The 27,766-nt window shown below is 42.2% G+C and overlaps 1 protein-coding gene across 2 annotated transcripts in view; it reads right to left on the bottom strand.

Moving 5' to 3' along the window:
* Positions 1-26,750, bottom strand: part of TMEM154 (transmembrane protein 154) — a 55,382-nt gene extending 28,632 nt beyond the window's left edge. For both annotated transcript variants that reach the window (XM_023733535.1, XM_023733534.1), the window contains exons 1-3: positions 26,603-26,750; positions 2,822-3,082; positions 2,694-2,732 (exon numbers count right to left, since the gene is read on the bottom strand). In XM_023733535.1, the coding sequence (XP_023589303.1) occupies positions 2,694-2,732; positions 2,822-3,082; positions 26,603-26,690 (388 nt within the window). In that variant the 5' untranslated portion in view covers positions 26,691-26,750. The remainder of the gene's footprint in view (positions 1-2,693; positions 2,733-2,821; positions 3,083-26,602) is intronic.
* Between the last annotated feature and the right edge of the window lie 1,016 nt (positions 26,751-27,766).

Raw genomic sequence — 27,766 nt, 5'->3', positions numbered from 1 at the left:
TTGTTCGAAGTGCTTTCCATGTATTGATCAATTCTCTCAATGACTCTCTAAGGTATGCATTGAATTATCCCCATTTTACCAATGAGGAAACAATCGGAGAGGTCAAGGAGCAGTATGGTTCCAGAACCTGTGCTTTCAACCTCAATACCATGCTGCTTATAGGGTAGATAGGAGAGGATCTTGGTTCTTAAAGAAGACATAGGAAAGGAAGACAAGTAACCAACTTGAAACAATGTAATACTGTGAACAGTATGTGTGAACAAATTATCAAAGTGCTGTGAGAGCGCAGAAGAGGTGGCGATTAATTTTGCCTGGGGAATAATTGCCCAAGACTTCATGAAAACTCTCTAAGTGGGCAGTACGGAATGGGGTGGAAGTTTGCCAAGCAGACAAAAAAGGATATTCCAGATAGCCGGGATAGCATCGACAAGCATGGAGACATCATGAAAACGCAATACATGCACCAGGAACAGCAATTACTGCAAGTATGGCTGCAGCGTAGGATGCATGGGCTGTGTCTAAGGATGAGGCTGGCTCTTGCTTGTGGGTGGCTTTTGAACTGTGAGACTTTCTCTTATAATAAAGTTTAACAAAAGACTGGCTTCTGGATTTAGAGACTGTGATGGTTAAGGTTGTGTCTCAACTTGGCTGGGCCATGATTCTCATCAGTTTGGCAGTTATGTAATGACGTATTTTGGCAGTTATGTAACAATGTAGTTATTCTCCATTTTGTGATATAATATAATCACCTCCATGTTGTGATCTGGTGTGATCAGCCAATAAGTTGTAAGGGGAGTTTCCTCAGGGGTGTGGCCTGCATCCAATATATTTATGGACATTGTGGCAAAGCTCCCTTGCTTGCTCTGGATCCTGCATCTGGCTTATCATCATCTAACCTCTGGTTCTTGGGACTTGAGCTAGCTGCCTGCCGTATCGCCTGCCGATCTTGGGATTTGTCAGCCCCTGCAGCCTGTGAGCCAGCAGCCTGCCATCTGACCTGCTGATCCTGGATTCGTCAGCCTCTGCAGCTATGTGAGTCAGAGGAAGCCTCCAGCCTGATGCCTGACCCATGGACTTGGGACTTGCCAGCCTGTACAACTTCATGAGACATTTTCTTGGGATAAATCTTTCTCTGTCTCTCTCTCTATATATATATACATATGCTTCATTGCTTTTGCTTCTCTAGAGAACCTAGCCTAAGACAGAGACTAAGAGCATGACTACTTGGCTGAATGTCCCCAAACCCCCACACATATCCAATTAGGTAAGACCAGGTGTGGAGCTATGGTTTTAGGTAGGAAATTCTTACTTTCCCTGGGGTTAAAAAAAATTGGGGTGCAAGTAGCTCAGTTTGCCTTTGCTTTTTCTTTAGCTAACAAAGGACTTCCCACCTGTCCACTGTTATTAGTCACTGAAAATTTCAAGCACTGGAGAAGCATATGAATTTGCTACTTTCTTGGAATCTATTCTATCAGCCCCAGCCACAGAAAGAAGTGCACTTCAGTGCTTCTTCCCCACAGCTCTTATCTGCTGGGGACAATTACACCTTATCTGTTGACATACCATAAATTACCACTTACAGCTCCTACCGAGAGTGTAAAGACTCCCTTCTCCTGTGACAGGACAGTGAGCGAGGCATCCAGGCCAAGGCACAAAGCCAGACATGCCCCGTTAGTGGGTGTGAGGGACATGGAGGGGGGCTTGTAGGCAGTGTATGAATCTGTATCTTATTAGAAAAGTCCTCATCCCTTGAGTAGTTTTTTGAATGACTTCAAAGGCTTCAACTTAAAAACCTAAGAATTAGAGTCATTTTACCAAGCGAGTCAAAAGTACCTAAGTCTGCTTTGGATCTCGAACAACCCTGAAATCTAGTATTTAATGCTCCTGTAATCAAAACTGAATAATCTCTTAAGTGTGCCTCTGACCTAGGGGATTTTCCTTCAGATAGATACTAATCTTCAAAATTAAGTCCACGTTAGCCAGTTAGTTGTCCCACTATAAAAGTTAGCATGTCTTTAATGGGAACAAGAGCTATGTCTCAACCAGGCCTTTTCAAGATCAAATTGTGACTGGGGGTGGGAGGGTGAGGGGGGAGCAAAATAATATCTGTGACAGAAACAAAGATGAAAGAATCCTCTTCTTGTGGAGATAACCCATGTTCTTCCCATCCCTAACCCTAATCTGACCCACTACTTCACCAATTTACCATTTCTTCCGACAGGGAAATGTTACATGACCTATTGGCCAAGATTACACAAAGCCCTCGTCTGAATTATATACAAAGATGGTTTATGTTGTCGTTAGTTGTCATCAAGCTGATTCCAACTCATGACAACTCTGTGTGCAGAGTAGAACTACTCCTTAGGGTTTTCTAGGCTGTGACCTTTTGGAAGCAGATTGCCAGACCTGTCTTCCAAGGCACCTCTCGGTGGGTTCAAATTACCAACCTTTCAGCTAATAGTTGAATACTTGTTTGTGCCACCCAGAGACTTGCATAGATGGTAGCAGTATATTTTTAATTTCAATTTAGGCTGAAAGTATACTTAAAAAAAATAAGAACAGGAATATGACGTTATTAAAAACTGGAAAAATTCATTACTGTTTTATGTAGTCCTTGTAGCTTAACTTTAAAACATTTCAGTTCCTTCTCCTACCCCATCCCCAACTCCAAGCAGATTTTAGATAATACTCACTTGTCTGTAAAGCACTCTGAGATCCTTGGCTAGAAGGCTCTGTGTAGAAGCAAAAAGTATTATGTTTATTGATTGTTCATTAGCACATGAAACACTTGTCTGGAAATAGGACCACACTAAATATTTACCTTTCTTAGTTCTTTTTCTTTTATAGTAGGTTCCAAAGAGTACCACTGATAAAAGTAAGAGGACCAATAAAATCAACGGGATCAACACCATTAATGTAAACTGTAACTGATTTGCCTCCCCAGTATCAAGGAGGGTAGAATTCGTATCTGCAGTGAGTGTTTCTGTGGTCACTGCAGCAAATGTGCTTGAAATAGTCTCTTCATCTGTTCCTTCCTCTTCTGGGGTTGTATATGTTGACAGTTCTGGGTCCTCATGATTACCTGTGGAAACACAAGCAAAACTGAGATTGCCATGGAGACATTACCAGTATGTTCTGCTTTCAATGATTTTTAAATTCATCCTAGCTGCAGCCAGTGATAAACTTGATCTACTGTACTTGGCCTTCCAGTTCAGTATGACACAGAATATTGATTAAACATAAATGGAACTCAAGCTGGGAGTGTATGGAACACAGAACCAGAGCCCAGAGATAAACCTCTCACAAATCAGGCAGTTTACCCTTGACCAGACATTTGAGACACGCTTAAGCAAAGGGTGTCGGGAAGCTTTGTCATGTCAAGGGCGATTTCCCAAGCCAAGCTGTATGATATTCCAGGGAATCTCCTGTTATTTAAAGAGATGTAATGCTATTTTAATAAAACTTCTGAATAAATTTAAATTCGTATTTACCGAAATTTAAGTACCTGCCACATAATGCTTTTAGATGTGATGAAATGTACTCAGTGTCCCCATTTTTAATGAAAACGTTCCCTATCAATGGGAAGGAATTCTTTGAAATTCTTTGAAATTGGGATCAGTGTCAGGTCTCGCATTCTTTACAGAACTGAGTCTGCCACTGACATTATCTGACAGAAATCCTGCTGGATTCAAAATAAAATGATATGCATATCACGTTCTCTAGGGGAAATTCCCTCAGAGGCTAGAGAAACTGTGCCAATATTTTATGTAACAAGATGCATCTTTACAACTTTCCCTTTTAACAAGATATAAGTAAGTTTATTCTGTTTGGACCTCAGATTGTACTGAAAGACCATCCCGTGGATGGGAAAGGACTATTACCATGATGACTGTTCAAAACACCTTTCCTTACGGGGGGTCTAGGTATCTAAGGTCCATAAGCACTAACCTCAAGGAATAAGGGTCACTGCCGTCGATGACAGAGGGCAGTGGTGGCTCAGTGGTACAATTCTTGCCTTCCCTGCAGGAAACCTGGGTTTGATTCCTGGCCAATGCACCTCATGTGCAGCCCCCACCTGTCTGTCATTGGAGGCTGGGGTGTTGCTATGATGCTGAACAGGTTTCAGCAGAGCTTCCAGACTAAGACCGACTAGGAAGAAAGGCTTGGTGATCTACTTCTGAAAAAAATCAGCCAGTGAAAACCCTATGGATAACAACAATCCAATCCCCTTGTGCATGGGGTCACCATGAGTCGGGGGCTGACTTGACAGTAGCTAACACTAACAACAGCAGCACTTTTGTATACCACCCCCACCCCCACCCCCACATTCAGCCTTCACTGGCCTGGGTTATCAGGGAAGAATGGTCACAACAGTCCTGGACACAGGATGACTTTAATGAGGAGGCCACTCTGGTGGACAAGTGTCTTTTGCTGGTCCAGGGCGATACATGATATAAAAAAGCTTTTAACATATGTGTGAATATATTATTGACTTAGTTCAGAAACTTACAAACATAGGACAAAGTCACTTAACCCAAAGGGTAGAGGTCAATAAATGGTAGATTTTAAATTTTTTTTTAAATCCTACTTTTGATATACACATGTGAGGAACACCAGTAAGTTATACTCTGTGGTTTGTAATTGATTCTGATAGTTTCGGATGGCACTTACCAAAGTCATTATTAAATGGATTCCCTGGTCTTGGGGGAGACTGAAATGTTATCTCTCTAACCAGAATAATTAGACTATGACTAGATGAATGTTTTTATGTTTTACCCCAACTCACAGAATCCATCATCACACAGTCATGAAGCGAGATAGAAGTACTGAATTGGCCTCGCATTGGCGAATTTTGTTATTCTAGAGAGTCAAGGCCTAAGTTGTGGAACTAAGTTAGAGTTAAGTGCTAAGTTAGTCATGACCTAACTTGTAGACTGTAGTTTAAAGCAGCAGAATCCCCCATTTGCATAGCACCTTTCACTTTAGAAAGAACTTTTACATGACACTCTCCTCAGTGGGCCACATATGAATGGTAGGCAACATTACAACAGGCTGTGAGGAAGACCTTGCAAACCTGCAAAGCTAGGTTAATTCTGTTGCTCCTACTACTGCTGTAGCTGCTGCTACTATTTCAAGCTAATCTTCATAGCGAACTTACTAACGGCCAGCCCCCTTGCTCTGCCTTTTACCTGGATTATCCATTTTGTCCTCACCATTTTTTCAGATGAGGAAACTAGGACAAACGAGACTGTACAACTTGCCAAGATCACAAAGCTAACATGGCGGAGTGAAGATGGGAACTTAGAAGAGCCGATCGCAGAACCCGTGCTTTTGACTTCCGATCAGGGAGTAATGCAGTGACTGCAAATCATGAAGTTTGTGCATACAGTGGTGAACAAGAGAGACGCCTCATGGTCTTGCCCCTTGGCCTATACTAAAAGGTCCTTTCTGGCATGAAGAGGGGGAGGGGAAGGTTCCCAGAAACCTAAGCTTTGCAGGGGCTCTTGCTGCTGTAAAGCCCCTGAAGCCCAGGCTCTCGCTGCAAGCAATGCTGCCCAGCACAAGAGGATCTTTTCAGCACCCCTCCAAGGAAGGTAAACAAAGTTCCCAGTAGAACACTTAGAGCTGAGTCACTGCTTGACCCATGGCCCCAGAAGAAGAGAAAATAAGAAAGTAAATAGCTAACAAAAGTAATGAGGGTGCTTGGCAATTGAGATTGAAAGAGAAATGTAAAGAAGCACACCAGGCGGTCCTGGGTTGTGTACATTTATTGTTCAGCATGAGAAGCAATGCTGGTCACAGGTGGCCGTTGATGGCATTGCAGAGTGAAAGGGGCCAGGAGGTTATCTCCAAAATCCCTCTGATACGCATCTTCATGTACGTTTTCCATGCTAAGCATCATTTGATTTTTCAGATTCTTTAGTGGCTATTTGAATAGATGATACTTAGATTGAGGACTCTTTCTCTCTCACTTTCCTTTACCCAACAAGCCCTCATCTCCAGGAACTCCTAAAACCCATCCTTCAACCCGCCCTGCCCCAACCAACTCCGTAATAGCCTCAAAATAATACATAACAATACTTGGCATTTACTAAATGCTTAGTATCTGCTAGGTTCTAGGATAAACATGCATTATCCACATTTTACAGATGAAGACACTGAGTCTCAGGTTACAACTGTGCTGTTTGTGAAGCAGATTCTACAACCATACTGATACAGAGGGTTTGGAAGCTGCATTTCCTCAAGGCCTGTCAGCAGATGGGCCAACGAGAGATGTGCTTTCTAGCCACAGCGCTATCAGGTAGTAGTTGGCGGGAATTTGGACAAATTATTTATCCTTTAGTGGCTTAATGTTCTTATCTGTACAACTGAGTTGGACTAGGTGATCTCCTTATTAGGGGTCCTATCTATTTCCACAAGAGTCAGAATCGACAGGATGGCAATGGCTTTGGGGTTTTTTGGGGGGTTATCTATTTCCACATCTCTACAAGGAACCCTGGTGGTGCAGTGGTTAAAGTGCTTGGCTGCTGACCAAAAGGTTGGCAGTTTGAACTTACCAGCTGCTCTGCGGGAGAAAGATGTGGCAGTCTGCTTCTGTAAAGATTACAACCTTGGAAACCCTATGGGGTGGTTCTACTCTGTCCTATAGGGTCACTATTAGTCGGAATCAACTCTACAGCAGTGGGTTTTTGGTTTATGCTCCTTGCATATCTTTGATCTTGAAGATTATTCTGTGTCTGTATACAGACAGCTATCTTATTTTTCTACCCATTATTTGGATGTACCATAACCCCTTCCTATTGATGGAGACTTAGGTTGCTTCTTTTCTATTTCCAGCAATAATTCCAATGCTGCAATAAACACCCTTGTGCATCCTTCAGTTTGTCTCAAAAGTGGAGAGAGTGGATAAAGAGTGTTGGGTATGGGGAGAAGGAGGAAAGCACCAAATGACTCTTGGTGATCTGATCTCCAAAAGTTCTCCAAGACCACCTTGGTCCTGTCCTCACACGTGAGAATTGGCAGATACTGAGTCAGAGAAGGGCTGGATTTGCAGGGAGCCTGTGGTGGGACACCAGGGTTAGTCCACACCTGTGGGAAGAGGAGGAGGGTTGAAGACATTGGAGATTAGTCCCAAAAGAACATGTGAGGAGGAGTCAAATGTCATCAAAAGTGGAGCAGGAAAACCAGAGTGAGCTCTGGAATAAAGTCAGTAACTGGGAGTGGGCAATCAGGGGAACAGAAGTGAAAGTTAGGAGGAAAATCAGGGGTGGACAAAACCAAGGTGGAAACCAGGAGGATCCAGGTGTCACAAGAGTAGAGATGGGGTGGAGCTGCTTTTTCTCAAAGCAGCATAGCTGTTCCTCCCATGGCCTGTGGGACCTCTTGGCACTTCTTGGCACAATGGATGTGGGGCCCTCTAAAACCATTACACAGCCTCAGACAGCCCTGTGGACCCCAGCCTTTTTTTTTTTTTTTAAGTTTGGCCATTTTATATTTTATCAATTTCAAATACATTTGGGAAAATAGGTTTATTTTTCTATATTAAACAGGGATCACCATACTCTGCAAAGTCAGGTGTTACTGGTTTATAAAATAAATTCTCGAACTAAAGGAAAGGGAAAATGTCATGACTAGGGAATCAGCCTAAGGTCCCAGGATCAAACTCTTAAGAAAAATTTGCCCTGTCTGCCTCAGAATCTCTTCCCCAACCTCTTCTTAAACACTTTTTTTTGTTTTGCTTTTTTTTTTAAATTTTTTTATTGTACTTCAGGTGAAGGCTTACAGAACAAAATAGTTTCTCATTTAACAGTTACTACAAATGTTGCCCTACGACAATGGTTAACAATCTCACAACACATCAACAATATCCTTACTCAGCCTTGGGTTCCCTATCACCAGCTTCCTTGTCCCCTTCTGCCTTCTGGCCCTTGTCGCTGGACTCCGGTACCTTGTTAGTCTCATTTGGTTTTACAGGGCTGTCCACTCCCAGGCTGAACAGTGAACCTCGGAGGTAACTTCACCACTGAGCTGATTTCCTGTAGGAGGTACCCTATGCTTCTTGGATAAACGTGATGCTTTACAACCTCAGGTGTCCAGCACCACTATGAAGGAAACCAGTGCCCTCTTGTCTGAGTCATTTGGCGCTTCTATAACAGAAATACCACAAGTGGATGGCTTTCACAAACCGAAGTTTATTCTCTCACAGTCTAGTAGGCTAGAAGTACAAATTCAGGGTGTCACCTCCAGGGGAAGGCTTTCTTTCTCTGTCAGTTCTGGAGGAAAGACCTTGTCATCAATCTTTCCCTAGACTAGGAGCTTCTCTGTGCAGGAACTCTGGGTGCAAAGGACGTACCTGCTCCCGGCACTGGTTTCTTGGTGGTATGATGTCCCCATGTCTCTCTGCTCACTTCTCTCTTGTATATCTCAAAAGAGATTGGCTTAAGACACTATCTAATCTTGTAGATCTCATCAAAATAACTGCCACTAATCCATCTCATTAATATCACAGTGATAGGATTTACAATACATAGGGATATAACATCAGATGACAAAATGGTAGACAAGCATACAATTCTGGGAATCATGACCTAGCCAAGTTGACAGATATTTTGGGGGGACACAACTCAATCCATGACACCTCTTCAGGGGAATCAATGAGTCTCGAACATGTTCACCGCAGGACATGCAGGAGCATTTCTTTCTTTTAATTGTGCTTTAGGTAAAAGTTTACAGAGCAAATTGGTTTTTCATTAAACGATTAATACACAAATTGTTTTGTAACATTTGTTGCCAACTCCACAATGTGTCAACACTCTCCCCTTCTTGACCTTGGGTTCCCCATTTCCATTCACCCAGGTTTCCTGCCTCTCGTCCTTGCCCCTGGTCTGCTATGCCCATTTAGTCTTGTATACATGGTTGAACTACGTGTGTTATTGTTTGTTTTATGGGCCTGTCTAATCTTTGGCTGAAGGGTGAACTTCAGGAGTGACTTCAATACTGAGTTAAAAGGGTGTCCGGGGGCCATACTCTTGCGATTTCTCCAGTCTCTGTCAAACCAGTGAGTCTGGTCTTTTTTTTGTTTGTTTGTTTTTGGTGAGTTTGCACTTGATTCTATATTTTCCTCCAGCTCTGTCCAGGACCCTCTATTGTGGTCCCTGTCAGAGTAATCTAGTTGTACTGGACTCAGTCTGCTGGATGCTATGGTAGTTGTGGTCCATTAGACCTTTGAACTAATCTTTCCCTTGTGTCTTTAGTTTTCTTCATTCTCCTTTAGGAGCACTTCTTGTGTTATGCTTCAGGACTCTGTGGACACATCCCTGCTGTCTTGGAAGGATGACGGGATTTGGATTCAGAAGAGCTGGGCTTGAGACTTTGGTGCTGCCCTCACTAGCCGTGGGGCCTGGGAACACTCCCTCAATTTCTCAACCCTCAGTTTTCTAAAAGTCAAAATATTCGGCCTTCTGCCCTGCCTGTCCCACAGTGTTTGTATGAAGAGCAAATGAAACAATAAACGCGAAAATGCTTCCTAACTCAGAATGCTAGTCACATCCCAGGGGTTGGTGTATTTGTTATTTTCTTTGTCCCTCATCCACTGTCCTTCCTCATCTCTAGACTCATCTGCTTCCCTGCTGTTCCCTGGAAGGTTAATCTGCCTGGTATAACTTCCTCATTTCATTGTTGTATCTTCTTATCTAAATTTGGACATATTTCAGGGTAGGATGGGTGGGGGCTGGGGCAAAACTGGAGGAGCTGCAGGAGATAAAGATAGAGAGGAAGAGTGAGAGTGAAGAGAGTGGCCCAGCGAGCAAACACGCAGAAGAGAAGAAAGAAGAAGACATAATAAGGAAAGTACGCTAAAAACAGATGGCGGCGGGGGGCGGAAGGGTGGTGGTGGAGGCCTGCCTGAGTGACTTTGTACCCTTCGTGTGACCGTTACTTCTTGGATCAGGGTGTGAGGACCTGAGGCATGTGGCTTCTTGGCCTGCAGGGTTTCAGAAGTTCTGCCTGTTAGGTGGCCCAGTCATGATTATCTCTCAAGTGACCACACAAACTCCCCCAATTTCTCTCTCAAACGGCTCAGACACTGTAGGGTTATTAGCATCATGTGGAAGTGGTCACATGCATGATTAAACAAAGCGGCAACCCCTCACTTTACTTTTAGTCCTGAAACAGGAGATGTAATTACCAGATAATGAACTGCACAGTGTACAGCATCAGTAACAAATGTTTATTGACACTATTTATGCAAACACACCTGGGACTTATATTTCACACATCTGTCCAGGACCCTGGGGAGAATCCCTGTAAATGGGAAAATGGGAAAAAATGCTTTAGATGAGGCAGCAGCTCCAGCAGTGGAGTGAGCACACTGCCCTCCTTATCTCTGCTGCCAGCATCGCCACGCAGTGGAAATGACTCCACTTCTTGCTGAAGAGAACTAGCAAACTTCTCTTTTTTTGAAAGTAAAACAAATGTGCGACCAAACTTTAGTTTTTAAAATAGAAAAAAAAAGTATTATATACCAACTGGAAGATTGCCACACTGATATTGCCACATGAAATAAAATAACGATAAGAGAATGTTATTAAACTCAGGATACCAAGAAGTATGTTGGCCTCGATTGGATGCCCTGTACTTGTTGTTGTTGTTATTAGGTGCCATCGAGTCGATTCCGACTCATAGCGACCCTACGCACAACAGAACGAAACAGTGCCCAGTCCTGCGCCATCCTTATGATCGTTGTTATGCTTGAGCCCATTGTTGCAGCCACTGTGTCAATCCATCTCGTTGAGGGTCTTCCTTTTTTTCGCTGACCCTCTCCAGGCATGATGTCCTTCTCCAGAGACTGATCCCTCCTGATAACATGTCCAAAGTACGTGAGACGTAGTCTTGCCATCCTTGCTTCTAAGGAACACCATTCATTCTTACATTTGTTAATTATGTAGAGACTCTGTACATGAATTGTTAAAACAATTTTATAATTCAGATAGTGAAGTGAAAGACAGCAGAGGTCAGAAGTCCAGCATTCACACCCTCTCCTGCTCTGTGAGGTAATGGACCTTTTATGCATTTCAGGATGTCCAAGCTTTCCAGCTCTAGACCACTTTCAGTCCCCGCTGTACCTCAGCCAAGACCCAGACAGCGTTAGAAGGAAGATGGAGGAACAACAAACCGAGAATTCTCTGCAGTGGTCCTCAGACTTGGCTGCACATTAGAATCACCTGGGGACTTTTTAACACTCCTGATGCCCAGACCACACCCTAAAGCAATTACATCAAAATATCTGGGGGTGGAAAGCAGGCTTCAGGATTTTTCACGGTGCTCCAGATGACCCCAGCGTGCGGCCAAGGTTGAGAATCACTGTTCTAGACCCTACCAATTTCCGGCCTTCCCATGGGCCACCCTGAGTCACTCTCCTCTCTAGTTCTCTAAGGGCCTTATTGGTGAATTTGACACGAATCAGGGATCAGGGAGTTGGATGCCAAAGCCTTGTCTCAAAGCTGCCAACTCCCTCAGCAAAGCGTAATAGCTTAGAAATCATCACTGAAGCTTTGAGCCCCTGGGAGACTCTGGCCAAGATACAGAGAGAGAGGACTGTGGCAACCAAGCTTTCCTGAAGAAGACAGAACGACAACCATGTGTGTGGCATTTACACCTGTATCTCCACTAAAGGTTACTGCTGATAGGACAGGTTGGTGGTTTAAGCCAGTAGTTCTCCGACCTTGGAGTGGTGCAAATAATTAACGCATGCTCAGCCACTAGCAGAAATGTTGGAGATTTGAGTCCACCCAAGGGTGCCTCGGAAGAAAGGCCTAGTAGTGATCTGTGTCAAGAAATCAGCCATTGAAAACTCTATGGAGCACAGTTCTATTCTGACACACATGGGGTCGCCATGAGTTGGAGTTGACTCTATGGCAGCTGGTGGTCTCAAACCCTAGCATGTATCAGAATCTCCTGGAAAGCTTGTTAAAACTGACTGCTGGCCCCACCCCCAGAGTTTCTGATTCAGAACATCCGGAGTGGGACCCAAGAATTTGAATTTCTAAGTTCCCAGGTGATGCTGATGCTGATGCTGCTGGTGTGAGGACCATAACTTGAGAACCATTGATTTAAGCTGGTGATACGATCCCATCTGAGTTAAGTCTAATTATCAGTCACACCTGTTGTTCTCAACATTTCCTGTGCATCAGCATTACCTGGGGAGTTTTTAAGCCCTACCCAAATCAGTTATTTGAGGACATATGGGGATGTGGTCTGGGCAAAAACACTTCTTAAAAGCTCCCCAAATGATTCTAATAAGTATGTATGCTGGGTTGAGAATGACTGAATTAGATCACAATTGAGTAGACTTTAATTTGTCATTATTCATGAAGACAGTTCTATTTAGCTTTGAATATAATTGGAGAACCCTACACAGAAACCAGCCTTTGGGAGAAAATTAATAGGTGTATGCACCCATGAAACAGTTTGTCTTTTAAGCTCTGATCTTTTTTTTTTTTTTAAATCAATGGTTCATCATCTGTGGAAAAGGTGATGTGGCCAGGGACAAACTTGAGGAACAAAACTGGGACAAAAGGCCCTCCCAGATTCATCAGGCCCCAGCCTGGTTGTAGGAGGAGGACTGTGCTGGATGCATAGAGATGCCTAAAGCTAAAAAGATGGACGACAGTCCCCGGTGTTGTGTCACAGGTACACCATTTCTCGGTGGACCACAGTCAGTGCTCTGAAGTTGTCTTCCCTTTCCATTGTTTCCTTGGTTTCAGAACAGCAGTAACTTATTATGTATTATCTAAAGCTATTTTATTCCATGCTTGTTATTGTCTGTCTCCTCCACCGCCTTGTACTATATCCATAGTGTACTACACGGAACCCTGTCTGCCGTGTAGTGACCATTCAATAAATAGTTGTTTAGGGAATGAGTGACTGGAGGAAATATACAATAGGCAAGGTTAGTCTGAGGTAAAATTGCTAGTCATACTTCTGACCTTTTTATCAAGAGTCTGATATCCTCTTCCCTTTAACAACACCCTTCCAGGAATACATACATGGTGTATTCCTAGTCACAAAGAGAAATAGGGGTGTAAGGCATTTTTCTTTAAAAAACCTACATAAATTTAAAAAAAAATACTGAGAATGAGAGGAATTGCTTAATGCAAAGTTATAAATTCTTAATGATGAAATTTCATGTTTCTAGGTATTTTGGGGGAGAGGATAGGGATGTTTCACATATTTTCCCACATGTAAGGGTCAAGTGGGAGTCTCTGGGTGGTGCAAACCCTCTCGGATGTTAACCAAAAGGTTAGAGGTTCAAGTCCACCCAGAGGCACCTTGGAAGAAAGGCCTGGCGATCTACTTCCAAAAACTCAGCCATTGAAAACCATAGGGAGCACAGTTCTACTGTGACACACAATGGGTCACTATGAGTGGGAACTGACTCTAAGGCAACTGGTAAGGGTCAGGTGACCTAATTCTCTCTAAGAGAAGTGAAGGGGGGGAACAAACAATTGTTGTTTTCATTATAAGCTATATTGTATTATTTGACAATTTTATCAAGCAAAAGTGTTCATTTAGTATATTTTTCCTGACATATTTACTTGAAGAAAATATGGTCAGAATAAATAGATGGTTGAACAGATGTAAGGAAAGAGCATCAAAGGTTAATGGTATATTTTCCGTATCAAAATGTAGTTTAGGCAAAGGAATGATTGTTTTGTCTGAAAGAATATTAAGAAAGTTTCTTTTGCTTACTTTGAGGAGGATCATCTGGTAAAATGTTTTTATGTAATCATCAACTCTGGAAATTTTCTTGTGAAGTTTTAATACGTTTTTACCTCATTGCATTGAGAAAAGCACGCCTGCAATTTCAATTTATGATCAGATACAGACACACAGTTTTGTCCAGACAAGGAGTAGTGCTCTGCTGTCTTCTTCTCTTTCAACTTTCTATTTTAGTGTCTTTTTTAGAGGCCTGCTCATATTTAATCCAATTTGCCCAGACCCTAAAGCTGTCTTTGGTTTGAAGGTACTCATATAGGGAAGTTTCATTTATTACCATGAGGACTACCTTTTAATAAACTGGAATCCTCTTCTGGCTTTAATACCTGGCAGTTTAAAGAAATATATATTTTATAGGACAGTATACATATACATTTTAAAATGTTTCCTGCCATCAGTGGAATAATAGACTTGAAAGTGCTTTGAAACGAAAAAAAAAGTATTATTAAATGATAGCTTAGGCAGTTCTACTCTGTCCTACAGGGTCGCTGTGAGTGAGAATCAACTCAACGGCAATGGGTTTGGTTTTTGGTTTTTTTATCATTACTAAACTGAATACTTTTTGAGTTTTGTTCTATTTGTAAAGATTACAGCAAGTTTTGAATAGCCAGTTTCAAAATTACAGTTTAAAAGAGTAACTTAAAAAAAAAAGTTTCTAGCCATGACCTTTCCTCAGGATATTTGCTGCTACCTGGCCTGCTTTGTCAGAGGAGCGCTAGCGGCACAGCAGCAGTTAAGAGCTTGGCTGCTTCAGTAAAGATTACAGCCTTGAATATCCTATGGGGCTAGACAGTAATAGGTTAGTTAGTTAGCTAGGTCTGTTCTGTCCCCTCCTTCTGAGGTAGAGAAGGGAGAGACTGCCCCCCCCCACCCCCAGTCTATAAATGAGGTGAGCTATTGCCGGGGTCACACAGGCCCTGAGTCCTGGCGTCACACGCCTTGCTCAGATCAGCATAGGTTCGACATTACCAGAAAGAGCAACTTCAGGATAGAGACAAACCAAAATATAAATGGAAGACGTACATTTGTGATAAATTGGAGAACAGCAAAGCAGGGAAAGGAGATGTGGGCTACTATCTCAGAGGCTATTGTACACCTGCCACAGGAGGAACGGGGAGATATATGCAACCACACGTAACCAAAGTTCCCCTTCGTCCATGTGTGGGAAGCACAGGAGTACAGCCTGCTCCTTGCTTGAAGTTTCCTTGCTCAAGTCTCATGTGGGAAGCAAGTTCCTGAAGTCTTTGGAGTGGTGCGTGAGAAGAGCAAAGTGGTGGGTGGGATTTTTTTGGATCAGCAAAGCCCTTAAGGGATCTCTAAGGCCGGTTTGCTTTTGATCCTGTTTTACCTTTACACAGACTCCATCCTGCCCTGCTGTGCTGAACTGTCTAGTAGGCTTCAAGCACTCTAGCACTCTGAATTTCAGTATTGCTGCTTGAGCTACTGATGTTGTGCTGGTCTCACTCTCCTCTTGCCAACCTTTGTTCTGCATTTATTGATATAATTCTATGATTGTTTTTCTCTTATTTTTTTTAATGTGACAAATTACATTGACAGACTCTCTAAAGTTGATCCACTCTTGAATTTCTGGTTTTAATCTACTTGATTATTGTTTTTTTGTTGTTTGTTTCTCCAGTGATGGTCTCTTGCTATTTGAATGGCTGATCTAGGACTCAATCTAAATATTTTTCTTAAATTTGTTAGCTGGCTACATAGCCAGTACATCTGTGGTCTTAGTGAATAATGCATATAGAGATGGTCTTTGCCTGACAAAAAAAGAGAAAAATATCATAATCATAACTAGTTACCAGATAAAATACAGGATACCCAGTTAAATTTGAATTTCAGATAAACAACAAATAATTTTTTACTATGTCCCATGTAATATTTGTATGTTCCATACTTATACTGAATTACATGGGACATACTTGTACTAAAAAATTATTTATCTAAAATTGTATTTTTATTTGATAAATCTGGTAACCCTAATCATAAACAAACAGTTTTTAGAAACGCATGAATTAATTTAGTTAATATTGTCAGGGGGTGAAAACAATATGAAAAAACATGTCAGCAAACCCTAGCCAACCACTGGAATACTGTTTCTGAAAACTACAATGGGTTAAGGAAGTAGGAAATAATAAAGATGGTTTTAACTCATATAAGACAAAAAAAAAAAAAAAAGAGAGAGAGAGAGAGAAACAATTTTGAATACAAACTAGATTCACTGGTTTTTATTTTAAGAAAACCAAAAGAACAACAAAACCGAGAACCCGGCTCTAGTAGATAACTCTCCTTCTGAACCACCTTCTTCAGTTACTCAGGAAATGTTTCTCTGTTGTCTCAGTAGCTAAGGCAGATTTCCCCATTAGTTTTATTATTTAAATTTTATTTCTTTTTCAGATTTTCAAATCAGCTTTCACTGGCTTGGAATTTAGTGTCTATTGAACTTGTTTGTATTCCCTTTGTTTTCTTTTCAAAAGTCTTCCCAAAATGTTGTGACTACCTGGCCTTTCCACAAATTATCATGCTGCTCAAAGCATATTTCTCTGAGGTCTGAACTTCCGTCTATACTTTGAGAGGAAAGTGGATAAAAACTCTTTCTCTGTACTACTCCATAGATCCAGCAGCACAGTATTCTCTACACAGTTGTTGTCTTGTGCCATGGAATCGGATCCAATTCATGGCGACCTCATGCGCTACAGTGTAGAACTGCTCCATAGGGTTTTTTTGGCTGTAATCTTTACAAAAGAAGATCACCAGGTCTTTTCTACCTCAGTGCTGCTGGATGAGTTCAAATCACCAACCTTTCTATTACCAGTTGAGTGCCAACCATTTGCACCACCCAGGCACTTTTTTCTACCCTAAAGGGGAGCAATAATTGATGCCGGGTTTAGCTTGAGGAGACAGAAGTGAACTATTCATACCTAAAAAAAGTTCTGAATAGTTAGTTAACATTTTGGGGTACAGTTATAAAACTGAGTTAACTTAACATCATGGTTGTCTGGTATAATTTCATTTCACTGTTTAAATGATTGTAATCTTGTCATGAATGCAGGTAAATTCATAGCTATAGGATAAATTTCATGCTATCATTCAGTCCGTCAGTCATCACACTTTTGTTGTGTGTCTATTATGTGCCAGGCACTATTCTAAGCCTTGAGCTATAAAGGTAAACAAGACCAGACCCCTGCCTCCTAGGGAAGTGACCATTAAGTAGGAACAATAGCACGCAAACTAATTATGACAATACAGTTTAATAAGAGCCATACATATTTATGTGCAGAGTGCGATGAGAACAAAGGAGAGGTAGGGATTTCATTGCTGTTGGGGTGAGAGATTTAGGAAATCTTCATAGAGGAATTGACCATTGAACTGAATCTCAGAAGTTCATCAAGCAAAGATGGCAGGGAAAGGCATTACAGATAAGGGCACAGCATATAGAAAGGCTTGGTGGCCCAACAGAGCTTGGCACATTCAGTAGCTGTATCATAGGGCTCATAGTGAGAAGTGGCAAGGGGTAAGTGGGTAAGAAGATCAGGACCAGCTCTTAAGAGGCCTTATAATGATGATAAGGAGGTTGGAATCTATCCCACAGGAAATGATAACTCCCTGGAGGGATAAAGATAGGAGGAAAATGATGACATTTTTGTTATAGAAAGATTACTATGCAGGTTATGTGAAATGGGTTGGAGAAATATGAGACTAGAGGCAAGGAGACTGGTTAAGAAGTTAATGAAATAGCCTAGGAGAACTAATGAGGGCCTGAATTAGCAGCGGGCAGATAATGAGTTCTGTTTTGGACGTGCTGAACCTAAGGCCCCTGCGGCATATCCAAGGAGAACTGATAACGGTCAGTTATTAGTTGAAAATACAGGTCTAGAGTTGGGCAGATAGGACAGGCTGGAGGTGATTATTTGGGAATCATTGGCCTAGCAGTGAGAGGAAAGCTGTGAAACTGAGTGCAATGGCCTAGGAATGGTGTAAGGAGTGAGAAGAGGAAAGATAAACATTAATATGACATGAGCAGGGGACCTCGTAACCAAAGACTGGAAAGGAGCAATCAGAATCATAGGAGGAGATACAGAAGAAAGTGGCATCATAAGACCCAAGGAAAAAAGAACATTTTAATGATGGTGTATGTTAAATGCTACAGAAAATAAATAAATAGAAAGGACAGAAATGGGTCCTTTGGGTTTAGTGGTTAGGAGGCACTGGTGACTCAGGGGGAGTCCTGGTGGTGCAGTGGTTAACAGCTTGACTGCTAACCAAAAGGTCAGCAGTTCGAATCCACCAGCAGCTCCTTGGAGACCCTAGGGGCAGTTCAAATCCGTCCTATAGGGTCGCTATGAGTCTGAATTGACGGCAATGAGTTTGGTGACTCAGGAAGAGCAATTTGAGTGCTGAGCTTGACACAGTAGCCAGATTGCAGTGGGCTGAGAAATGAATGGAAAATGAGAAAATAAAGATGTGTTCACTGTTTTTCAAAGAGTCTGAAAGTCACTGAAAGGAAAGATGGAGGAGAGCTAGAGGAGACTCAGGATGAAGAACAGCTCACACAGTTGTTGAATGGGAGTCTAAACTGCTGTGTAAACCTTAACCAAAACACAATAAAATAATATTAAAAAACAAAACAAAACATTATGCCAAGTGAAAGAAGCAGGACACAAAGACTGCATACTGTATGCTTCCACTGATATGACCTTCAGTAAATACACAACTATAAGGACAGAAATCAGATCTCTAACTGCCAGGGGCTGGGAGTGGGGGTGGGGAGCAGGGCTGAAATCATGACACAAGGACATTTTTAAAGTGTTGAGAATGTTCAATATATTGATTGCAGTGGTGGTTACCCAACTGTATAGGTTAAAACTCATGGAGCTGCACCCCTGAAAGGATGAATTTTACTGTATGTAAATTATACTTCAATAAATCTGATATTTTAAAAGTGAAAGAAAAAGAACTCAGACACCCTCTCTCATTATTTTTCATTATGAATGTATACCTATCAAAAAGAATAGAGAATAATGTAACAAATAACAGGGTGCCAATCCATGACCTGATTATCTTAAATTTTGCCATATTTTTTTTTTAATTGTTGTTCTTTAAGTGAAAGTTTACAGTTCAAGTTAGTCTCTCATACAAAAATTTACATTGTTACGTGACCCTAGTTGTTCTCCCTATACTGTGACAGCACACTCCTCCTTTCCACCCCTGATTTCCCATGTCCATTCAACCAGATCCTGACGCTCTCTGCCTTCTCATCTCGCCTCCAGACGGAAGCTGCCCATTTAGTCTCATGTATCTACTTGACCTAAAAAGCACACTCTTCATGAGTATCATTTTTTGTCCCATAGCCCACTCTAATCTTCGTCTGAAGAGTTGGCCTCGGGAATTATTTTAGTTCTGGGTTGACAGAGAGTCTGGGGGCCGTGCTTTCTGGGGTTCCTCCAGTTAAATTTTGCCATATTGACTGGAGCAGGGGTTGGCAAACTTATTCCTAAAGGGCCAGAGAGTAAATATTTTAGATTTTGTGGGCCCAGAGTCAAAATTGATGCTATTATGTAAGTATTTCTATAACTCTTCAAAAATGTAAAAACCATCTTAGTTCAGGGGCTGGAAAAAATAGGAAGCTGGTTGGATTTGGCCCATGGGTCTTAGTTTGCTGAAAGAAACACAGCATCATAGACATAGCTGAAGCCCTCCTTATGCCTCTCTCTGATCTCAGTCTTCCTCTTCACTCCCCAAAGGTAACTACTATCCTAAAGTTAGTGTGTGTCATTCCCATACTTGTCAAATATGCCTATGTTCCTAAGCAATATATAGCATAGTTTTGGGTGTTTTAAAAAATTTAAATAACTATTCTGTGCATAATAGGCTTCTACTGGCTTTTTTATTAACATTACTTTTGAGACATGTGGCTCTAGTTTCTTAATTTCACCTGCTGTATGCTATCTCATTCTATGATTACGCCAAACTTTATCCTTCTTCTATTAGTGGACATTTAGGTTGTTTCCCATTTTTACAAACAATGCTACAACCAATATTCTTGGTCATGTCTCTTTGCTGCATATCTGTGAGTGTCCTGAAGTATATTCCTAGGAGTACATTGTTGGGATTGTAAAGTATGAACATCTTCAAATTTATTAGATATTGCTAAATTGTTCTCCAGAATGGCTAGATAGAAATTTTTCCCTTTCCAGTAACCTGGTGCACTTGGTGTGGTGATTAAGGTTGTGTGTCATCTTGGCTGGGCCATGATTCTCAGCGGTTAGGATGTAGTTTGGCAGTCGTATGATGTTGTGATCACTTCCATGATGAGATCTGACATAATGTGATCACCTCCATGATGAGATCTGCTATGAGTAGCCAATAAGTTGAAAGGGATTTTCCTTGGGTGTGTAGCCTGCCTTCAATATAAGTGGACATTCTGGCAAGGCTCATGGGCATTTGCTTACTCTGGATCCTGCAGCTGGATCCTGTTCATCTGACCTCTGGTTCTTGGGACTTGAGCTAGCAGCTTACCTGCTGTCTTGCCTGTCGATCTTGGAATTTGTCCATCTTTGCAGACTGTGAGCAAGAGCCCTGCTTTCTGACCTGCCAATCTTGGGTTCGCCAGCCCCAGCAACTACGTGAATCAGGAGAAGCCTCTATCCTGACCCATAGACTTGGGACATTCCAGCCTCTAAAACTGCATGAGCCATTTCCTTGATATAAATCTCTCTCTATATATATTTATATGCTTTACTGGTTTTGCTTCTCTAAAGAACCCAGCCTAAGACACTTGGCAACCTGAAAATTCTCCTAATATGCAATATCTAGAAATACTGGATGAAATATAAGAAGCAAATTCTTAAATGTATGAAGAAATCTCAAGAAAGCAAGGAAATCATCAGGGCCCAGAAAATGTTGAAGAAAGATTGTAAAAGAAATTTAAGTCCAGGGCCACATCTACCTATTGCAGAATTCCTAGAATAAAAGTTTGGGCTTACAGAGGTATGACAATCTATGTAAAATTTTTATGGGGCTCCTTGTCCATTGGGTCAAAGTCAAAGCTGATACACCAAACCAAACCACAACAACAAAACAGTTGCCATCAAGTTAATGGTTAAAAAATGAAGAGCAGGTGCAATGACTTTGGCAAAGTTCAAAGTCAGTGAGTTGCCCCAGGCTGATCTCACCATTATCCTGACATCTGTTAAACCTGTTCCCTCCTCTGATTCTCAGTTTGGCTTTGCCCGCTACTGACTTCTTTCTCAGGATCCCTGGTGGTGCAGTAGTTAAGAGCTCAGCTGCTAACTCAGTTTGAATCCACCAGCTGCTCCTTGGAAATCCTGTCGGGCAGTTCTACTCTGTCCTGTAGGGTCGCTATGAGTCAGAATCAACTTGACAGCAATAGTTTTTTTATGAGGATAACAGGATTTGGTTTTTTTTTTTTTTTTTTTGCACTTCTTTCTCATTGACAATCATTTTAGCCTATTTGGTTATCTACTTCTAGTTACTGATTTGGCTCCACTGTGGACTCTACGATATTGGCTTATGCCTTTAATGAGATTATGGCACCTCTTCATGGAAACTCCTGGAGGCTGACTCCTGAAACCTGCCCTCTTCCCCATCCCAAGGCTGGGATTTAAGCCTTAGGTTCAATCATGGGCTCTCCTCACACCAAGCACATGTCTGTGTTTCTTCCAAGTCTCATTTTGTGGTGATAGGACTGGGGTTGTACTGGAAAAGTACTGGAGAGGAGAACAATATACAGTAGCTTGGTGATGAGATCAGAAAACTTGGGGTTATATTAAATAGGGTGGGCCATCTTCTATGTGACAGGTTCTGCCCCTAGTGCCCCGAAGATTTCCATCATAAACGGGAGTCAACAGATACAACAAGCAAGAAGACTAGGTCTACATAACCCATATAAAAGTTATCAAGCAGACAAAAATATGTTTAACATAATTAAAGACACAAAAGAAGGAATAACACAAGGAAAAAAGACACTGTATATAAAAAAGGAGAGATTTTCTAGAATTGAAAACTAAAATTAAAAACCCAACACATGGGCTAAGCAGCAAGATAGACAAGGTGATTGCACTCATTTACCCTCTCACCAAGTGTACCCAAGGGTTCCTGTTTCTCCACATCTTTCCCAACACTTGAGGGTGGTGCAAACTATACACAGGTAGGCAAATCACAGATTGCATTGTGTCTTTACAGAACTGAGCCTACTCTTTCTTCTGGTTTCCTGGGATTCAAAATTTTAGACACACAAGGATTTTAAGCCTCCCACTCTTCCTACCCACCCACCCTTGTTTCTTTTTTTTTTGGTCCCTGAGGGTGTTTTGTTTTTGGGGGTCAGTCCTTAGCAGGGCTCTCCTGCAGCAGTGCTGCCTGACATGAGGCTGTTCTTTCTTCCTGGTGCCCACACCCAGAAGCCTCTTACTCAGTGGCTTCAGCATTCCACTTTTCCTGCTTCAGGTCTTAACTGTGCTAATCCTGGGATTGTCTTGGTGCTCACCCAGCACTCCTCTCAGCCCCACCCTTCCTCCTCCACAGGCCAAAGCTGAGCCTAATTCTCACCGTTCCTTGTCCTCTCTGTCAGTCTCTGACCCAACACAAACAAATACAGATCTGTCACTAACCTGTAATAACCTTAAAGTCTGGCCAAGAGGAGTTTATGTGACACACATACAGTTGAGAACGTACCAAGGCCATATTTTTCCAAACCAAAAACTAGACACATAGCCAGGCAGAGCCTGAAAACCCAGATGTAGTATAGTGTATGGTTAGAGCATGGGCTCCTCAAGATGAGTCTTAGATCCACTGCTTAGCAGCATGCACTTGGGCAGTCACTTAGCCTCTCTGTGACTCGGCTTTCTCATGCTAATGATAGTAGTCACCTTCTAAGGTTGTTATGATAATTAAATGAGTTAATATATGTTAAGTATTTAGAATAGTGCCTGGCTTATCATACGCACACTGCATGTGTTAACTATCATCATTAATACTGTGCTCCAAGGGTTTCCAGTGGCTGATTTTTGGGACTGTCCCAGGAAATAGCAGATGGCAGTCAAAGTCACTAAAACCAGGCGCTACAGAGTTATAAAGTGCTACTTCAGTTATCCAACCAGTATTTTCTTCTGTTCTTTTTTGTCTTCTCAAGGTTCACCCAATAATTATACGGTTCTTATTCTTCTGAAATAGCCCAGAAAATCTCCAAGTACTCACCAAGAGCGTTAAAGCCTCCTTATTTCTGCTTCAAGCCCTTTAGCTCTCCCTTTTACAAACCATTCTGCTTGAAGCAGCCACCAAATACCATGCTTTTGGTATCTGTGAAGTTGCTTTGTTTTCTGATAGTGTTAAGCTGACATTGGCAGGGCACAGGGTAAGGAACAGAGGTGGGAACCACTCCCTTCCCTCCAAGGGCAGAAAGCCACCTTGAGTTGGAATGGCTTTAGGATCCTACATTGGCCAAGATACCTAGGTCCAGAGCTTTTCTTTAACAATGCTCATCTATTTGGTCAAAATCCCTGAAAAGCTGTTCTTAATTCTCTGTTGTGACTTATAAGTGGATTATTTCTCTTGGGATAGTGCACAATTCTGCATCAGGCTACATCAGACCATTTATCTATAAAGAGAAAGGATGCTGATTCAGAAAGGATGATAATGGACCCTTGTAACTGCAGGCATTAGATAATGTTGCCTGTGTGCTGTTAATAAAGTATGCTTGCAAGCAAGAGTGTCTGGCCATTCAGTAGATTGGATTCTCCTACCAAACATCCTCAGATACTTTTTGAAGAATTCAAGCAAATACAAGTGTGACACCTATAAACTAATTCATATCCTGAAGTCTTAGGCATCATTAGCTCAAAAGGGTAAGTACATCAATTAACGTAAAAATATATATTCAGTTTCTAATTTAGAATAACTTTCCCTTGACTAATCTCAAAGTAATAAGGTTTCATTGTATAGATTTTGCAAATGGGCATTTTTGCATTTTCAGACAGTAGGAAGCCAGGCAGCGTTCAGTAAGTGTCCTGGAACATCTAGATAATCCCCACACTCCAGTGAAATACAGTTTTTCATCTCTGACTTCTCCAAGCATTCTAACATTACCTGTTTTCAGGAGGTTGTGAGTTGTTAGTGATCAGCCTCATATCCAATCTAGGGATAATGTTAGTATTTATCAACAACTAATTATTGAGTTTCTTATTTATACTGAAATCATAAGACTCAAGATCCTAGGTGTTGCAAACCATTAACACACTCAGCTGCTAACCAAAAAGTTGGTGGTTTGAGTCCACTTGGAGGTGCCTTGAAAGAAGGGTCTGGTGATATACTCCTGAAAAACCAACAATTGAAAACTCTGTGGAGCAGCTCTACTCTGACATGCATGGAGTCGCCACAAATCAGAATTAATTCAGTGGCAACTGGTTTGGTTTTTTTTTTTTTTTTTAAATTTATGCTGAGCCCTTACAGGGCTTTGAGAGGTCAAAGACCAATTAAAGAGGATCTTTGTCCTGGAGGTGCTCACAGCATGGTGGGAGACATGGGTACAGACAGAATTATGATCCCAAGCCATTAGTTCTATTGACAGAAGTTTAGGTCTATGGGGATATAATAAAATTAGAGCTCCCGGGGGAGAAGCAGTGGAAAGAGACTTTAAGGAGGAAGATAACATGTAGCCTGGGCCTTTTAAGGTTACATAGGAGTTCACCAGGTAGAAAAAGAGAACTTGTCATTTACTCTAAGCAAGAGCTGCAGAAGACTGGTGGCGCAAGGGTTAAGTGCTCAGCTGCAAACTGAAAGGTTGGTGGTTCAAGGCTCTGCGGGAGAAAGACCTAGCAATCTGCTCCCATAAAGATGACAGCCTAGAAACCCTACGGGGCAGTTCTGCTCTGACGCATGGGGTTGCTGTGAGGGAGCTGTGGCTGAGAGACGGAGGATACACAAAGGGGATGTCACTGGAAACAAGGTTGAAGTGACAGTCTAAAAGGCATAAAAAGGAGCTATTGAAGGTTTTTAAGTAGAAGAGTCACATAATCAGATACGGGTTTAAGAGAACTCTTACTTGAGTCTCTTCAGATTATCCTTTTGCCTCTCTTCAGTTGCAGACACCTCGATTCATTTTTTTTCCCAGAAGCTCAGGAAAATGCACAGGCAAGGTTAAATATTACTCTCATGGCACCTTTCAAGGCACCTGTGGTAGTGATAGTGTTAGGAGCCCTGGTGGCGCAGTGGTCAAAGCACTCAGCTGCTAAGAAAGGTTGGCAGTTTGAACTGACTAGCTGCTCCTTGAGAGAAAGCTGTGGCAGTCTGCTTCTGTAAAGATTACAGCCTTGAACGCCCTATGGGGCAGTTCTACTCTGTCTGTATAGGGTCGCTAAGAGTTGGAATCGACTTGATGACAATGGATTTGTTTTGTTTTCTGTTTGTGGTAGTGTTGCTAGATAGTTAAAAAAAAAAAAGATGGAAGTAGAATCGCTAGGCATTGCTTCCTTGAGACCTACTGGAAAGGCCTGGTTCCAGAGGTCTTGGCAGAGAGAGTGACAGGTCCCATCTGGGAAAGTAAACAGAAGCCTGGAGCAGAAGTCAGAAGAGCTGACCAGCAGTGGGACACCTCTCCTTCCTCCGCCTCAGTTTCTTCACCTGTACCCTCTGGTAGGGCTTAAACTGAATCATCTTGATGCTCCCTGCATCTCCAAAACTTGGTACATAAAACAACACATTGTCGCCCGAGCTCATTTTGAACACAAACCTCAGTTTCAACCAAACATCCTTCCAGTTGGAATGATTTGAGTTTCACTTTTTATCCTTTTTCTACCTCAGATGTCTTGGGGAGACCCCGTGGAGATCACCCAGGGAAAGAAATTGGTGGGGTGGGGGTGGTTGGGTGCTGAACGTTGACCTCACCTCCAGGAAGTTGCCACATCTGTTAAGGTCAGTGTCTGATGTCCCATCCTACTTAAAGAACGGAGCCTGAGAACTTCCCTTGGGCTTGAAATACTGCCCTCCCTGCTCTAGAGCAGGCAGTATCCATTGACAAAAACCACCAGCGAAACCATGAGTTTATTTACCCACTGGCAAGTCAACAAACCCGTAAGAGGCAATGGAGGGTGATTGGGCTTGTTGTAGCAACTGTCAAGAGTATAAATCAATCGCTGCTCTTAGCCCAAAACAGTGAGATTTAATATTTTGTCTTTTACAATACCTTTGATTTACTACAATCACATTACTTTTTCAAATAAACCTTCATTAGTAACAAGAAATGCAAAGAAAATATCCCCCAAAGTAACAAGATCAAACAAAAGCAGAAAGACCTTTCTTTATGCGTTAGAATGGATGTCTGGTAACTCCCCGAATAATTTCCTGTTTACGTTTTTTTTTTTTTTTAAACTTATGGCTTTTCTTTAGTATACTTCCCATACCTCAGTTTTTTCAGGAGTTTTTGGACTCAGTAGCGTTCACAACCCATATAATTAAAAGCAAATTTATTATTTCTATTTCAGCTGATTGAAATGTTCTTTTACATGAGCTGCCAAAAAGTTTATGGTTTTCTTAATACGCCCATTAAAGTTGGTAAATTACAGGGACCCACAGATTTTAGAAGACAAAGATTGTAGAGCACGATTAGCTAGCTGCAGGGAAAGCAAAGCCCCCTTCTCCTTACTCCCCTTCCTCCCCACAAAAAGTTCTAATTTTCTACACTTCTTTCACAGAAAGGATTAGATTTTCTGGGTATTCCCCTCCCAGCAGAGTTCTGTAGCCTGGGGCACCAAACATGCCTTCATTATCCCCCTTGCCAGGAGAGGAAAGTCAACAGATAGCTTACCCCGGCCGGTGCGGATGAGCGCGAGCGCCAGCGCAAAGACAAGCGCAGCCGGGGGAGCCTTCATGTCAGCTCGCCTCGGCTCGGTCATGATGCTGTGCTGGGCTTCAGCCTCCTTGAAACGTGAACATTTCCTGTTTCCTGCTTGTTTGGGTCGGTGCTAACTTAAAGGAGAGGTGTTTGCCTGCTTTTTAGGAAGTGATGTAATTCTGTAGAAGCCAGTCAGACCAGCAAGGATTGCAAAAGAGCAGTTGTTCTTCAAGCACTGATTCAGGGAGCACGCCTCTCAAGTCCTTTACAGTCCTCGCCCTGCCATAGGCCTCCATCTTCTGAAGTGGCCCCAGTAGAAACAGTGTCTGTTGCTCAGATGTTGTTTGGTATCTGGAACTGGGGGTCCTGGACCACACACATTCTCCCTTTGTAATTTTGCACATCTCTGACGAGTCCCTGGGTCTGCTTTAGAGTCCAGAGCAGTCTCTGAGCAGCACAAACCGTTAAGCTCTGGACCATTAGCCGGAAAGGTTGGTGGTTCGAACTCACTCAGAGCCACCTTGGAAGACGGGCCCAGGTTTCAGCTTCCGAAAGATCACAGTCTTGAAAACTCTATGGAACAGTTCTACTTTGCACACATGGGGTGGCCATGAGTCAGAATTGGTTCAATGCAACAAACAAAAGACCAGAGCAGCGCTCTCCCGTAGAACTTTCTGTGACGATAAAAAATGTCCGAAATCTACACCATTCAGTACAGTAGCCACTTGCCACATAGACCACTGAGCACCTCAAATGTGGCTACTGCAACTGAGGAAATGACTTTTTTATTTCATTAATTCTCATTATTAAATAACTCCATGTGGCTGGGGCTGCCATGTTGGACAGCGCAGTCCCAGACAGCAGGTACAACTGTACCAACAGAAAACTGTCAGACCATTTCTCTCCAGCCAGCCCCTCCTTCTCCTTTGGCCCTTGAATGTCCCCAGGGCTGATCTGGAGATAGAGGACCCAGAGAAACAATCTTTTAAACAGACAGTCCCTGGGTGGTGCAAAGTTAATGTGCTTGGCTGCTAAGTGAAAGGTTGGAGGTTTGAGCCCACCCAGAAGTGCCTTGGAAGAAAGTCCTGGCCATCTACTTCCAAAAAATCAGCCATTGAAAACCCTATGGAGCACAGT

The sequence above is a fragment of the Trichechus manatus genome, unplaced genomic scaffold (genome assembly GCF_000243295.1).
Source record: "Trichechus manatus latirostris isolate Lorelei unplaced genomic scaffold, TriManLat1.0 scaffold00059, whole genome shotgun sequence".
NCBI lineage: Eukaryota > Metazoa > Chordata > Mammalia > Sirenia > Trichechidae > Trichechus > Trichechus manatus.
The sequence above is the reverse complement of the archived record's forward strand: the minus strand, read 5'-3'. Positions and strand labels throughout refer to the sequence as shown.